Source organism: Leiobunum rupestre, chromosome 3, assembly GCF_980474605.1.
Source record: "Leiobunum rupestre chromosome 3, qqLeiRupe1.1.hap1, whole genome shotgun sequence".
NCBI classification, from domain to species: Eukaryota; Metazoa; Arthropoda; class Arachnida; order Opiliones; family Sclerosomatidae; genus Leiobunum; species Leiobunum rupestre.
The window spans coordinates 6,615,435-6,631,843 of NC_143386.1; the positions used below are offsets into that span (position 1 = coordinate 6,615,435).

The 16,409-nt window shown below is 36.7% G+C and overlaps 2 protein-coding genes across 2 annotated transcripts; both read left to right on the plus strand.

The window, feature by feature from the left end:
* The first annotated feature begins 958 nt into the window (after positions 1–958).
* Positions 959–2,212, plus strand: LOC149949238 (uncharacterized). The gene is made up of 3 exons (XM_090169396.1): positions 959–1,102; positions 1,177–1,671; positions 1,754–2,212. Exons 1-3 carry the CDS (start codon positions 959–961, stop codon positions 2,210–2,212), a joined length of 1,098 nt encoding a protein of 365 aa, XP_090025522.1.
* A 335-nt stretch (positions 2,213–2,547) lies between these two features.
* On the plus strand, positions 2,548–3,225 carry LOC149949239 (uncharacterized). The gene has a single exon (XM_090169397.1). The coding sequence runs from the start codon at positions 2,548–2,550 to the stop codon at positions 3,223–3,225; it is 678 nt and encodes a 225-aa protein (XP_090025523.1).
* Positions 3,226–16,409: the final 13,184 nt, after the last annotated feature.

The window sequence follows — 16,409 nt, forward strand, 5'->3', positions numbered from 1 at the left end:
TTAATAAGCTTTTGCTTGTAGAAATTTTATTCACTTATCTCATAAAACGATTTTACTCCTTGTTACTCAAAGAACACGAATTTCTACCCATACCCAACTTTTATTCTGGGGACATCTTGAAAAATTGGTACAAAACACTGAAGTCCGCAACATTGACGACCTACGACAACGCATTATTCATCGCTGTGAAACTAAATATAGATGAAGCAACGGTTCCGAACCATATAAGGGGTCTATTTACGTCAAGCATCTGCTTTAAGTTTCTAACTTGCTAGCTTCCATAGTGCCCGCTGCCATTAGGGAGCGCAACCATAGTTTTCGGTGGCTATTTCGTAGCACGCCTCGAATCTTCAAACGGGTTCAAGAATGATTTGCGTGCGCACTAGTTGATCATTTTGTAAATTAAATTTGTTTTTAAAAAATGAAATTTAATAAGTAACTTAATTCTTTCAATTGACGTGGTCACTATGAAACACTTTGATATTGTTAATTTCTACTGCCTGAAAAGAAATCATGAGTGAGTTCTGACTACGCTGTAGAGGGTACTTACAACAATAAGTAAAATCTCTGGATATTTCCGCTATAATTAATTTTAAAATAATTTAATAATAATAATAATAATAATTATCAGCTAGGCTAATACCCAAGACACCACCTTAGGCCTGAGTCATCAATCGACTTTTGAAGCCATTAATTCAGGTGGCCGGGTAACAATTCGTAAGAGGGTGGTGGGCAAGCCATCCACGCGTTATTTAATCGTGTATAGGGAACACCACCAAAATATAACGGAGGCCACAAGGTGCTTTTTTCTACTCGGTAACAGTGGTGTTGGGTTACTGACTTTTGTTTAACCATAATTTCCTTTTGAGCTTAGAATCCATTAAAATTATCACTTCTTGAAATGTTATACTTTTTTAAATTGACCTTTGTTTATCTAACTGATCGCTGTATTTTTTTAATGTATATATGGTGGAATGCAAGAGAAGCCATAGCACAGCTTAGACTTCTAACTAATAGCGCCGGGTTGGTTCCCAGCAACTTCGCCTCTAATTATTCAGAATGCCTAAAGGACGTACCGATGGAGTTGAGGGAGAAAAAGGAAGTACTGGCCATGGACGAAGACCCGCTGGTCCAGACCCTTAGCTTTTACTGGGAAATGATCAATTCTTATTCAAGGTTAAAGCACCGACTACTCAAACAATTCTTACGAAAACGATCCTGCTATCGGAGATTGCGAAAATATTCGACCCGATGGGATGGCTGGCATCTATTGTAGTCGGAACAAAAATTCTGATGCAGGAAGTATGGAAAGAAAAAAATTACTGGGATGAATCACCCTCACATGCAATACAGAGTCGGTGGCAAGAATTCCAAAATTCAATTAAGAAGATTCAGAATATTCGCATCGATCGATGGGTGCACTCTTCGCCAGTCATGGAACTGGAACTTCATGGATTTTCAGACGCTTCAGAGAGAGCATATGCTGGAGTCGTCTACTTACGGATGGTGGATATATCAGGAAACATTAATGTCTCACTTCTTACTTCGAAGACGAAAGTTGCACCAGTAAACAAGGTGATGTCAATCCCAAGACTCGAACTATGTGGAGTTTTGTTACTCGCCGATCTGATGGAAGTGGTCCAGGACTCCTTGGGACTTAACGATATTCAAGTTAAGGCTTGGACAGATTCCACGATTATATTATGTTAGATTGAGGCTTGTTCAAGGCGCTAATAGGGTTTCGAGAATCCAGGAGATTGTGCCAGCATCGCAATGGAGCCACGTACCTAGAACGGAAAATCCTGCTGACGCTGCTTCAAGTGGGATTTCCGTGGAAGAGTTGACGAACCATCACTTTTGGTGGAAAGGGCCACCGTGGCTATCGAAACTTCAGCCGAGACCAAAAGCCCCGAAGCTAGAATTAGGCCAGGATTCCGTCGATACCATCAAAAACGAAGAAAGAATCGTAATTATCGCCGCAAAGACTCATGTCACGGAGTCGACCATTTTCAATCGGTACTCAAAACTACTGCGATTACGCCACATAACCGCATGGATACACCGATTTGCCAATAATGCCCTCATTCAGTGCCACTTGAGAAACGATTCAACAATAATAGCTTCTCGAATGGGTGGTACTAGAGAACTGGAAGACGCTTTATTGATGGTGGTCAAAGTTGCTCAAGCCTCGGGTGTTCGCAGAAGAAATTGAGTCGCTCAAAGAAGAGAAACCGTTGCCTAAAAAGAGTAAATTATTATGCCTACGACCGATATTGTACTCAAATGGCGTGCTACGAGTAGGAGGACGCCTAAAAAATTCATAAATTTCAGCCGACAGCAAACGCCCAATCTTAATGCCACGGCACCATAAATCCATCGAGATGGTAACAAGAAGCTCATGTCCAATACCTGCACGCCGGAGCGCAGTTGGTGCAGAGTATATTATCTTCGAAGTATTGGATTCTGCGAGGACGAGATGCGATCAGACACCAGTTTCGGAAATGCGTCACTTGCGCCAGATACCGAGCGGCTACGGTAAATCAAATGATGGGAGATCTGCCCAAATCAAGAGTTCAATATTGTCGCCCCTTGATGAGAACAGGCGTTGACTATGCCGGGCCATTCCACCTGCGACCAATTACCCCTAGAAGCAAGACTACATATAAAGCCTATTTATCACTCTTCGTATGCTTCACGACGCGAGCGTTGCATTTGGAAATCGTATCGTCGCAAACTACCGAGTCATTTATAGCGGCATTACACCGATTTACTGCGAGACGAGGAAAGCCCAGTGATATATATAGCGACTTTGGCACGAGTTTTGAAGGAGCGGCAAAGGAACTTAAGGAATTTCTTAAAATGGTCCAATCCAATACACATAAGGAAGCTGTGGCAGACCATCTGTCAGCGCAGCATTTCAATCCCGCAGGCGCACCACATTTTGGCGGACTTTGGGAAGAGGGAATAAAGTCCGTTAAATACCATGTTCATAGGGTTGTTGGACAGACACTGCTTACCTACGAAGAATTTGCTACGGTGGTCTCTCAGATTGAAGGATGCCTTAATTCAAGGCCGCTAACTCCGATGTCCTCGGATCCATCTGATCTTCAAGTGTTAACTCCGGGCCACTTTCTGATCGGCGAGTCACTGCAATCTGTTCCCGACTCAGATCTATCGCACCTGCCATTGTCCGGACTCAACCGCTGGCACTTCTCCAGAAGCTAAAACAAGATGTCCATAGGCGCTGGCTTCGAGAATACGTTACTAGACTTCAACAGCGACCTAAATGGATGTACCCTCAAAGAAATATTGCAGTTGGCGACATGGTACTCATAAAATCGGAAATTACGTCAGCAGCCAACTGGCCTTTGGCTCGACTTACTCAGATTCATCCAGGCGAAGACGGCTGCACGAAAGTAGTCACGCTACGTGTCTGGCAAATTGTGTCTGTTGCCATTCGAATCCGAAGATAGTCGGTGAAGTAACAAGCTACTTGTCTTGATATGGTTGCATCAACGCCGGGAGAATGTTCGGTTACTGACTTTTGTTTAACGATAATTTGCTTTTCAGCTTAAAATCCACAAAATTCTCACTTCTTGAAATGTTATACTTTTTTTAAATTGACGTTTGTTTATCTAACTGATTGCTGTAATTTTTTAATGTATATATGGTTTTTTAACCTTCGATTGAAAGTTAACCTCGAAAAGGAAATAAAGAAAATAATTAGAGTTCTTTCAAGGCTGGTATTGCAAGTATGTCAAATATATTGTAGTTCTTGAAGTTACGATTAGGCACGAACAAGTGGCGCACCCTGAAATAATTTATAGAGGGGTGGGGAGAGGGTTTGGTAAAAACAATTACGTAAAATATCCCGGTTACAAAGAACTTCAAGAAATAAATTAATTAGGTTTAACTTTTCAGGTCTATACTTTAAACTGTCGAGTAAACTGACATCTCCCTTTAGGCTATAAGACTGGGTTTAATAAACTAAATTTTCACGAATATATAAAAAAATCACTGTGGTTAGTTAAAAGGAGCCTAAACCCGGTTTTATGTCTGTGTCTAAATCAAGCACTTAACCAAAACTGACCCGGTTAAAATAATATCAATCATTAAACAAACAATATGATAAGTATTTATTAGCAATGAACGTTGATTCGCTTTCCAGTGAGCGATTTTCAGGGAACAGACTATCCCGTCGCTCACCGTGATCAGAACCGCACCCCTCCTGTTCTCAAAAATGAATCAACATTCAGTCTCTCGGGATACTTTTTCTCAGCGCGCCGCGAGCGCTTCAAACTGAACAAACTATCTCGTCACTCTCCGCGAAAATTATCCTTGCCCCGGTGGTTCTTAATTATGAACAAACATTCAGTCGCTCGGACCGATTGCTCTCAGTGCGCCGTCAGCGCTCACTCCTAAACCGAATGCCCCGTCATTGGTGGGGAATATTTCTTAAAAGTAAGAAGACCAACCCGGCGAAAGGCTGCTATCGCTCAAAGTGCCGTGTCAATCGGAGACTGAAACTTGGTAACGGAATAACTTTCATTTGTATTTACCAAATTATGTCTACTCTGGAATAGGAAATAGAATCCTACTCCTCCACCATTTCTATGTTAAATGGCAAATTAAAGTGGTCATGCATGATTTATGTATATTAAACAACGATATTGAGAGCTACGTAATTAGAACAATTCCATCAAACTCAACTTTCGTATTTATATATAGACCTCATACAGCTAATTCCGGGTGGTTTTTAAACCACTGCGAATTCATCACAAGCAACTTAGGTAATTGCAACGTCACGAAAATGATAGGAGGCGATTTTAACTATGACTTTAATACATTAACACCGTGCCCAATTGCAATTGTCGATTTATTTTCTAATTACGGTTTAATGAAAAAAATATTTTCCCCAACCCATGTAACAAGTTCATCGACCAAATGCATTGATAATATTACTGTAGATGTCGACCTTATTGAAACTACTGAGATTTCAGACCACTACCTTCTTACAGTAAACTACGAATCTAATCCTTCCAGTGAGATGCCCATCGAAATAAGAGATTTTAGTGATAAAAATTTAAAAAAGTTTAAAAACATATATCGGAAATTAATTGGGATGGTTGATATAAGATAACTGATATAAATCTGGCCTACGAGTACTTTGAAGAAACTATAAAATATTTATACAATCAAATATTTATTTAAAAACATATACCAAAACAGCTGACTCATGGATTAATAAAGACAACCTAATTAAAAAAACACAGCTTATTTAAAATATCTAAAAGATATCCCACCGAGCAAAATATAACAACTTATCACTCTTATCGTAATTACTGTAACAATCAGGTTAGAAATGCGAGAAGCGCTTGTATATTTAAAAAATTCGCTCAGGCGAAAAATCCAAAAGAAAAATGGAAAATCATTAATCAGGCAACTGCTAGAACTGAAAATCGCAATATTCCAGTTACAATTTCCCTAAATGACTTTAACAAAATTTCACTTCCATTATAACCCAAAAAAAATCTCTATATTCCCCAATTGATATCGATAAAAATTGTTCCACCTTTGCGCTTTATGACGTAAGTCCCTCGGAAATTGAAGTAACAATAAATTCTTTACATCTAAAATCTGCCCCAGGCTCCGATGGTATCCATCCCAAACCGTTAAAGTATGCCTCCAAGTAGAGAGCTGCAACGGAGCGGAAATTATTCCGTTTCCGCCGACTCCCTTCCGTTCCGCGGCGCTGGAACGGAATCGGAGCTAATTTATAAGAAAGTAGCGTAACGGAACGGAATCGGAGCTAATTTATAAGAAAGTAGCGTAACGGAACGGAATCGGAGCAAATTTCCGAAAAATCGTTGTAACGGAACGGAATCGGATCAAATTTCCGAAAAATCGTTGTAACGGAACGGAATCGGAGCAAATTTCCGAAAAATCGTTGTAACGGAACGGAATCCGAGCAAATTTCCGAAAAATCGTTGTAACGGAACGGAATCGGAGCAAATTTCCGAAAAATCGTTGTAACGGAACGGAATCGGAGCAAATTTCCGAAAAATCGTTGTAACGGAACGGAACGGAGCAAATTTCCGAAAAAAACGTCGTATATTGAAGCATGGACACTGTTTTCATTTCTCTCTTGGGCTGCTGATTGGGTCTCTCACTTTTCCAGACAGTGAGATCATAATCCCCCTTCTTCACCGGCTCGTGGGAAAAATAACTGCAACTGAAGCCTTTTTCTCTACGACTATGTTGCGTACATCAATGCGCAGAATCGCAAAAGGTACAAATGCCGTTTAGCGAAAAGGGGGATTAATTTGGCGGGGTGACCCGGCTTGCGGTAAAGTTTAAGTTTTACATTCAATTCAATAGAAATAATAATTGTTTCTGTAAATTTCTGTATTCAGGAAAATTAAATAATTTTTCCTCATTTTTCAAGACTATAGACTCTTAAACGCGCCTTCCCAATCGACCGCCATTACCTTACATTCTACGGGGAGGGTGATGAGAAAACCGGTTTTGGGGGGATGAAATTTCTGCGGTAGAGGGCTGGCTCGTTGGCTGTCTGTACGACAATGGCGGCGCCCAGTAAACGTTTCTAAAAAGAGTGTATACTGAGGGAAGGCAAAATATAAAACGGGAGCGGAAACTGAGCATAAATATTAAGTAATATAGACGATTAATGAAACTGAGCGGAACACGAACGGAAATAATATCGGAGAAACACACGGAGCGGAACACGAACGGAAAATATTGACGATAAATGAAACGGAGCGGAAACGGACGGAAAAATTTACGATAAATGAAACGGAGCGGAAACGGACGGAAATAATGGGCTAGAAATAAACCGGAGCTGAAACGGACGGAAATAACGGACGAGAAACAAAGCGGACCGGAAACGGAGAGAAATAACGGACGAGAAACAAAACGGACCGGAAACGGACGGAAATAATAGGCGAGAAACTAAACGGACGGAAACAACGGACGAAAAACAAAGCGGACCGGATACGGATATATGTACCATAACGGGAAACAAAACGGAGCGGAAACGGTATGGTATTTTCGCTGCTCTGCAGCTCTCTACCTCCAAGTTCGTATTATTGCCACTCTTTTTCTTAATTAACCTGTCTTTTTTATCCGGAATTTACCCAGATCGCTTAAAAAATGCGTCCATCACTCCTGTTTATAAAAAAGGACATCGTAATAACCCTAGTAACTATAGACCAATATCTGTAATATCAATAATAGCGAAAATCTTCGACAAATGTTTTTACAAGAGACTTAATTCCTTCTGTGATAAACACTCTTATTTCTAAATACCAATTTGGGTTTGAAGCACGAATTGGTACCGACTCGGCTGTTGTACCGAAACAGTACGTGGCCTCAACCGAAACAGTACGTTGCCTCAAACGAAACAGTACGTTGCCTCCAACGAAACAGTACGTTGCCTCAAACGAAACAGTACGTTGCCTCCAACGAAACAGTACGTTGCCTCCAACGAAACAGTACGTTGCCTCAAACGAAACAGTACGTTGCCTCAAACGAAACAGTACGTTGCCTCAAACGAAACAGTACGTTGCCTCAAGCGAAACAGTACGTTGTCTCAAGCGAAACAGTACGTTGCCTCAAACGAAACAGTGCGTTGCCTCAAGCGAAACAGTACGTTGCCTCAAATTGAGCCTCAAACGAACCTGTATTTTGCCTCAAGCGAAACAGTACCATGCAGCCATAGCTGAACGGGCTCGTGAGCCCCGCGAGCCCGCATGTTAATTGTCCATTACGTCTATGGAAGTGAGAGACGAGCCCGTTCAGCTATGCTTGCAGCCAAAGCAACAGCACGTTACTTCAAACTAAATATAACGTTGCCTCAATAAAATAGACATACGATAAAATAAAAGGGTGATATTTAAAAACTATATTTCACATAAGTCACAAGCTTTATTGGTTAGTAAAAAATTACTGTAACTATAACATTTATCATAAAAACACCTAGCATTTAAAAAATTCATTGATTTTTGAAGGATTTTGATAAAGGTTAATTTACAGCTTATTATAATTTAAAAATTGTACCGCCTAATGGTGGAATTTCAAACCTGCGGAAATCTATAGCCAAAAGGCACCTTAATATTTAAATCTCGACAAGAGAAAATGACGAAATTTTAATGTCAGTGTGATATTTTTTAATTCTTGGCGCGATATTAAATATTCCAGTGGCGGACTGGCCATGGAGTGAACCTGCCCGATGGCAGGTGGGCCCCACGGACCGTTCATGAAGTGGGCCCCTCAAACATGATAGCGTTATAAACGTTAAAGCTCTGGCCCTTTGTCTTCTGGCAGCCCAAAATATTAGGCCCAGTCCGCCACTGAATATTCGGCACAAGATTTATTGAATCACCGCACGATATTTATTTATATAAATTTTTAGGTGCCGATATAGATTTCCGTATGTTCCAAAAATCACTACTTGGTGGCGCGAAAAGTTAATGGGAATAACAGCTAACCTTACTGCGTGGAATGATAGAAAAATCAGCACTAATTAAACAGATAGCTTAGATTAGGCTTCAAGAGACGGACAAGTTCTTGCTATATAAGTATTACAGTGTTGGTGTGGTTTGAATGAAAAACCTGTATTTAGTTTACACGATCCTTGTTTTTGATAAGCGCAACTGTACAAAGTTTCTTTAAAACCAACCCCTCGCCAAAAACCCTAGTAGCCTCGTAGGCCAATTGTGTGATGAAAACTCGAAAATAAACAGTAAAAGTACACAAAAAATTCCACTAAACACGAAGACTTCAAAGCAGGGCTTCCATTCAGTGAAGATCAATAATCACTCTAGCGGATAAAACAATTCCATTTTACCCCTTTTTAAAACTGAACTTCCCCCAAAAATCCCTAAAAAAGCGTAAAAATTCATTTTTATGTTTTATTCAATACGTTAAATTTCTTTATTATGTGCTATTTTCTTTCATGACATATAATTTCTTTATTCAATACGTACAATTTTATCATCATTACGTATAATTTCAACGGATTCACTTCTAGTTACGTTTCCTTTTACTTTCTTTATAAGACTAGTTAGCTTTGGTTCAAATTAATAGTCTACAATCGATTCATTTCTTCGCTTCATACCGTATTTAATATGCATCAACGCTGAAAGTGTTGGATTTTTCATAGCATTTTTTTCAGTTTTAATGTTATTCATTGTGCATCAGTAACATAATACAATAAGTATGACTCTGGCTATTGATTCGATGCTAAGTTTCTAATGAAACTACTATTTTCAACACTGACACTCGCCCACCTTCGAGTTGAGCTTACAACTCCCCGGTTATGGATAGTAGTGTATTCCAAGCCTAGCCTACTTTCAACACCAGGAGGCTCTGAATAACTCCGAAAAAAGGTTTCATGAAAATTATTGTTAATTGTCACACTTATTCTTATTATGTTACTTATTATTGTGCTATATAACCGTTCCACAACCGCATTGGAAAAAGGTAAAGTTAAAAAAAAACTTTACCAGCTTAATGATTTCTGTAAATTTCTTTTCCTGTTTGGTAACACGAGGGCTTGTTAAAAGACTTATGGGGTGTAATAAAATAAATTTTACAAGGGGAATTCGGAGAGACGCTAAGAATTTGTAATAGTTAAATTTAAACAATCCCCAAAATTTAGAGTGTCCTAAATATATGCCAAAAATATCTAAAAGAATTTTCGTTTCATATATTTTCAAAATGTACTAAATGCGTATCAAAAACTTAACTTTTCGATCATAAATTTACAAAATGTACTAAATACGTATTCAAAATCGAAAATTATTTAAAAAAGTACAAATGTACTTCCCGGAACATCATTGCAGTGACAACTTACATTAATTCTTTTACTTTGGCCGTTGGATAGCTATTTTTTCAATCTGTTCCCTTGGAAGTGGTTTACGGGGTGCTTCATAGGCCTACAGCGTTATTTATAGTTTTGTTTTCGAGATATAGCTTTCCGGAAGTTGACATAGAAAACCGCGTTAGTTTAGCATTGAACTTTGTTCACTGCATGAACACTGTCAGACTGCTGTGTCGGGCTCTCGGTTTAGGTCGGATCATAAAAAGAGCCGTTTAAAGCAAAATAAATCTCATTGCGCTAGTTTAGACAAAAACCTAGATCGAAGACTACTAACATTTGGAACATCATTAACATTAAGTAAGTAACATTTTAATAATTTTATTAGACGTTTAGAAAAGAGTACATTGTTTTAAATTTAAAAAAACTAACGGCGATTTTAGGATTGAGTATTTTTTTACTAAAAATGTAATCAGTGTTTGTTGATTTTAAGTTAAATCTTATCGTTTAAAACTTCATTATAAATAAAATGTGTACGATAACCTCTCTTAGAATAACCCGTGTCCTTAAGCGTGTTAGGAAAAAGTGTCGCGAACTAATTATATAATTACGGTTAAAGCCATTTCCTATTAAGATTTCATTAGCACTAATGCTAGTATCAATAACTTTTACGAAATTGCATAAGTAACATAAAAATCATAGTCATGACACCGACGATGTGGCGTGTTGCGTATTCGGATAATTCGAAACCGGAAATAAGTAAAAAAATTCTTTATGGCATCCTAAATATAGGAGTCAAAACGCGTTTGTCTCAAAATGCGTTCCGATTCAACTCACCGAAAGTTGTCAGTCTTTAGGAGGTATTGATTTATGCGGTCATTTCCGAGATAGACTTTCATCATAAGTAAGATAATAACAAAAGTATGACAATTAACCAGATTTATCATGAAACGGATTTTCTTATGCTATTATTAAACTAGATTTTCCGTTGGGAGATTAGGAAGTGTCAAGAGTTATGGTTATTATGTTACTTATGTTTATTGTAATTTCTAAACATTCAATGAAATATTTTTTTTTCGCTTCAATGCAAAACCCAATCAATGTAGATAAAATGGTCGGACTATTAGGGTAGCAAATATAAGAAGCTAATTTTAACCAAAATTGGTCAAAAATACATGACACTAAAAGCTACGTATCGAAATTTAGGGGGACCTGTGGATACTCAACTTTCACATTAAAAGGCTTAAATGCTTATTTCTAAACATATTTACAAAACCTAATTTAACAAATTAATTTTATTATGAAAAAATCATAAACAAAGTTGTTCAGTACGTCAAAATAAGCTACAAACCTCCAGGAATATAATACATTTTCAAAAATCGGACTTAAACCAAAATTAAGTTTTAGTTTACGGGAGACCCGTTTAAAACCAATAATTACGCTAATTTGGCTTTATATTTCGAATTTTTTAAAAGAGCCTAAAATGCCACAGCTGTTAGCTCTAACGGCATTAAAGTTCAGCTTACAATCAACCGAACTTGGCTTATTTTATGATCGTCTGAAGAGTTAGCTTATCTAGCCTAAATTTGTTCCATTAAAACTAAGAATTAAATTATCAAAGAGTAAATAATTATGGATTCATAGTTTAAAATTTTCTGTTAAATCATCATATTATAACGACGAATTAAATAGTTATGAGGTAAGAAGAATTCGTAACTATTATCTTAAACAGGTTTAGGATAATTGCTTAAACGTGAATGCCTAGGCTTTCATCATGATTTCAATAGGCGTTTATTCACACGTAACGAAAAGCATTGTAAAAGACTAGACGTTCACGTTAAAAACAATTTTGGTATTGATTTGTATTATTTCAAAACGTTTTTATTTTACTTTATAGATAATCTATACCAATTAAAATATTACTATTCACCATGGACAATGTAAACAAATGCTTTATTTGTGGATATAGCGCTCTTGGGACAACAGATTATATTAAGCATTACAAGCGGCATAATGATGTCCCGAATGTAGAATTCCCATGTCTTTTTAAAACTTGTTTTTTCTCTACGTCAAACTACAACACATTTAAAAGTAATTTCCAAAGAAATCATAAAAAAGACCCCACACTAATACGGAGATAGAAGGAACCGAAATAGCAAAGTAATCTAAATTAAGAAATCTATTCAAATGTTCAGTTCAAAATTGCTCTTTAACATTTATGGATGTCAAAAGTTTCATAAAACATTTGAAAACACATTTCACTGCTGGATTTGGGGTTGCGTGTAATTTTAACTGTGAATCGGAAAATGTATACAGTGTAAAAAGTACTTTCGCATCGCATCTCAATAGAAACCACAAAGGACAAACTGAAAATTTTATTATTGAAAATCATCCGATTAGAGTTATTGAAATTTTACTGGAAATATAACTGATGAAATAAACCAAATTAATAATTTACATAGTAGTTACGCAACTTACATCCAAGATGACATTATTGCTACTGATTTCAAAACAACTGAAAACGAATACGCTAAAAACCTCGGTTTATTTTATCTTAAACTCTAAACCAAAAATAACATGCCAGTTACTACAGTTCAAGCGGTAGTCGAAGAGTTCCAAACAATGAAAGATCTTGAACGAACCATTTTAGAGGACAAGCTAAAAGAAAGACTAGCGCAATTGGATCCATGGAAATCTTTAAGGTCGTTGGTGAATGTGACTTTTTGAGAACGGTTAACGAATCTAACTTCAAAAGCATAAACAAAAAAAACATTATACAGAAAACCTAAACTTCGTTAGCCCTATTAGCATTTTATTAGGATATGAAGAGGGGGTCACTGTTTTTTATCACTATGTTCCTGTGAAGAAGTCTTTAAAAGCGTTTATACAGAATCGTGAAATTTCCCAAATTTTAACTTTTAAAAAGCTACCTTCGAAAAAAATGCAAATAATATATTAGAAGATATAACAGACGGAAAGTCTTATAGTAAGCGTATTTCTTTCTCGGAAAAAGCTATAAACCTGCTCATTTTCCAAGATGGATTTAAAAGTGTAAATCTATTGAGTTCAGCCAAGTGTAAGCGTAAGATGGTTTGGGTTTATTATACATCGATAAATATTCCACCAGATAAACTTTATACTATTGATCAGATGCAGTTAATTGCTTTATGTAAAGAAAATGATATACACAAATTTGGAGCACCCAAAGTTTTCAGCAAGCTGTTAGACGATCTAAGAGAATTAGAGGTTGATGGTATAGAACTTCTAAGCGGTGAGAGAGTAGGCGTAAACCTCTTTGGACTGGTCGGAGACAATCTAGGCTCGCACGAGGCGGGTGGTTATCAAACTAATTTCTCAAATGGTTACATTTGTCGCTATTGTAATTTAAAATACGAGGACAAAAAAACTGCCAAACATTTTCCCAAAAGAACCATTGAGTCTTATAAAGAAGCGATTAAAAAACTGGCAACAAAACAGTATTTGGTATATGAGGGTATTAAATTTGATTCGCGATTTAATACACTGAAAGACTTTCACGTTTACCATCCGGCTTCACCCCCATGTATTGCTCACGATGTATTTGAGTGTGTAATAGCCTACGACCTAATTATATTTATTTCTTAATGGATTAAAACAAAGAAATGGTTTTCATTTGCTCATTTAAATTTGATGATAACTCAATTTAAAGTGAAAGGGGCAGATTCTAGAAGTAAACCATGCCCGCAGAAAGCAAACGCGAATAAATTGAGCGGCAACGCGTCTCAGAACTGGTGTTTAGTCAGATACGTTCGATATTTTAGATCCCGTTTGGTTGCTCTATTTGCAACTAAAACAAATCGTTGAAATAATTTGTTGTCCTAAAATATCAAAAGGGGAAATAGCTATCCTAATGGGTCTACTCGATAACTATAAAACTAATTTATTAATAGCTTTCCCTGATTACAACTTGAAACCAAAACCACACTATGTGTTTGACCATTAACAGGAGTTAATTTTAGAGTTTGGACCACTCATAAGAGTTTTTCCGTTACGTTTCGAAAATAAAAATGGGCAATTTAAAAAATGGGCGCGTCAAACTAAATTTTTTATAAACATAACAAAACGTATCTCCAAAAAACACCAAAAACCTCAAGCTTATTTAGGTAGCGGAGCTTTTTTTCCTAAAGATTTACAATTTACACATAGCAACTCCTTACCGTTTCAAAGTGAATTTTTTTCGAACACTAACTTATTTGAAGAGTCGTTGAAGCCCGCTAAACCTGGAAACAAGATTTAAAAAAAAACTAAAATGTTTATTACATACATTTTTTTTAAATATATAACTATTCATAATAATTTTGTTTAAAATAAATAAGTATTCATAATAATTTTGTTTAAAATAAATAAGTATTCATAATAATTTTGTTTAAAATAAATAAGTATTCATAATATTTTATGTTGAATAAATGAAATAGAACTTAAATAAGTATAACTTGGTCATTTTAAAGTTTTTTTCTTTTCTGGAAACCTTGCTAATGCTAATCTTCTCATGCTAACTTTAGATGGCCGACTGTTTTAGAGGGGCTGCTTACTGTAATGGTCAGTAGTAACAAATTTCAAGAACGGTAGTTATCATTAATTAGGAAATAAAGTGTTTTGAAAACCGCAGATAACGTGCAATAAACATTGTTACTATTGTAACTAATTAGGCAAGCTATTGTTCTTAAAACAACAAATAGTTCCATGATAAAGTGAGCATTGTAAATAATGAAGCTCACGGTATTAAAAAAGACCGTAATTGACAGTTAACTAAACAGCAGCTAACACCATTGGAATAGTATACTGCAGGTGATGTAAAAATCTAACAAAAAGCTGTGGTATTAAAAGCAAGGTATTAATAAAAAAAGTAATCAACAGCAGCCAACCCCATAGGAACAGTATATTAAACCGTTTATTATACTGCATTTGATGTTCAAAATGTACCAAAATGCTGTTGTAACAACAGCGAGGTATTTAAAAAAACCAGTAATCGACAGTTAACCAAACAGTAGCAAACCCCATTTGAACAGTATATGTAACCGTTTATTATATTGCATTTGATGTTACAAATGTACCAAAAAGCTGTTGTAACAACAGCGAGGTATTCATATAAAAAAACAGTAACCGACAGTAAACCAAACAGTAGAAAACCCCATTGGAACAGTATATGTAACCGTTTATTATACGGCATTTGATGTTACAAATGTACCAAAAAGCTGTTGTAACAACAGCGAGGTATTCATATCAAAAACAGTAACCGACAGTTAACCAAACAGTAGAAAAAACCATTGGAACAGTATATGTAACCGTTTATTATACTGCATTTGATGTTACATATGTACCAAAAAGCTGTTGTAACAACAGCGAGGTATTCATATCAAAAACAGTAACCGACAGTTAACCAAACAGTAGAAAAAACCATTGGAACAGTATATGTAACCGTTTATTATACTGCATTTGATGTTACATATGTACCAAAAAGCTGTTGTAACAACAGCGAGGTATTCATATCAAAAACAGTAACCGACAGTTAACCAAACAGTAGAAAACCCCATTGGAACAGTATATGTAACCGTTTATGATACTGCATTTCATGTTAAAAATCGACCAAAATGCTGTTGAAAAATCAGCGAGGTTGTTTAAAAATAAACAGTAATTTCCACTTTTATTTTAACAATGTCGATTCACTGTTATAAAAACAGCGCAATACTGGCATCTACGGACGCCAGTACCTTGCTATTAAACAAACAGCGTTTTTCCTCTGTGTGGTATTCAAGCCTGGGGCAATACAAGTCAAAAAATATAAACAGAATTCAATTATACAAAAACGTGCAATTCGAAATATATTTAATGTACCCTGGTTAGCTGAAACTAAACCATTATTCAATGGCGGAGTGGTTAGCACTTTCACCTCGCAGCAAGAGGAGCCGGGTTCGATCCCAGCTTGTGGCACTGGGTGAAAACTCGGAACAACTCCTTCTGCGTTGAGTTTGCAAGTTCTCTCCCCACTAGTTTAAGGGGTTTTCCCCCGAGTTCTTCGGTTTCCCCTTCCATAAAAACTTGTCTAGGTTAACGGTAATAGTTAGTGTAGGGAGCTGTTGGCTCGATCTCGTGGCATGCAGGGCTTGCCACCACCCTCCTACGCATTGTAACCCGGCCACCTGAATTAGGGCTTCAAAAGTCGCATGATGACTTAGGCCTAAGGTGGTGCCTTGGGTATTAGCCTAGCTGATTATTATTATTATTATTATTATTAAATGCTCGCTTTTAAACATTACACAAATAATTGAATATTTCTATCTGAAGTTTTTACATCAAAATATTAAAGGCTTCATCGAAAATAAAGTATTCAAAAGCTCTACTAACCGCCTCTCTAGTCGAACTATCAACGCAGTAGTAGAACCCTTCTGTCGACAACTAAAAAATCGAATTCAATCTTTTCTAAAGGCTGTAAGAGATATAATATAAAAAACCATGATAAAATATAAATCTTTTTCCTGCGGCCATTTTTACACCTCATGAGAGCTACCATCTTTAAGTTCAAGTTCAAGTT

What these genes read in the sequence shown, in the direction of transcription:
- LOC149949239 (XM_090169397.1), top strand. Translation starts at nt 2,548, where the DNA reads ATGGGAGATCTGCCCAAATCAAGAGTTCAATATTGTCGCCCCTTGATG.
- LOC149949238 (XM_090169396.1), top strand. Translation starts at nt 959, where the DNA reads ATGTATATATGGTGGAATGCAAGAGAAGCCATAGCACAGCTTAGACTT. An exon ending in AGTTGAGGGAGAAAAAGGAA is followed by an intron (nt 1,103 to 1,176) that starts GTACTGGCCATG and finishes TTCTTATTCAAG; the next exon opens with GTTAAAGCACCGACTACTCA. An exon ending in TGGGACTTAACGATATTCAA is followed by an intron (nt 1,672 to 1,753) that starts GTTAAGGCTTGG and finishes TCGAGAATCCAG; the next exon opens with GAGATTGTGCCAGCATCGCA.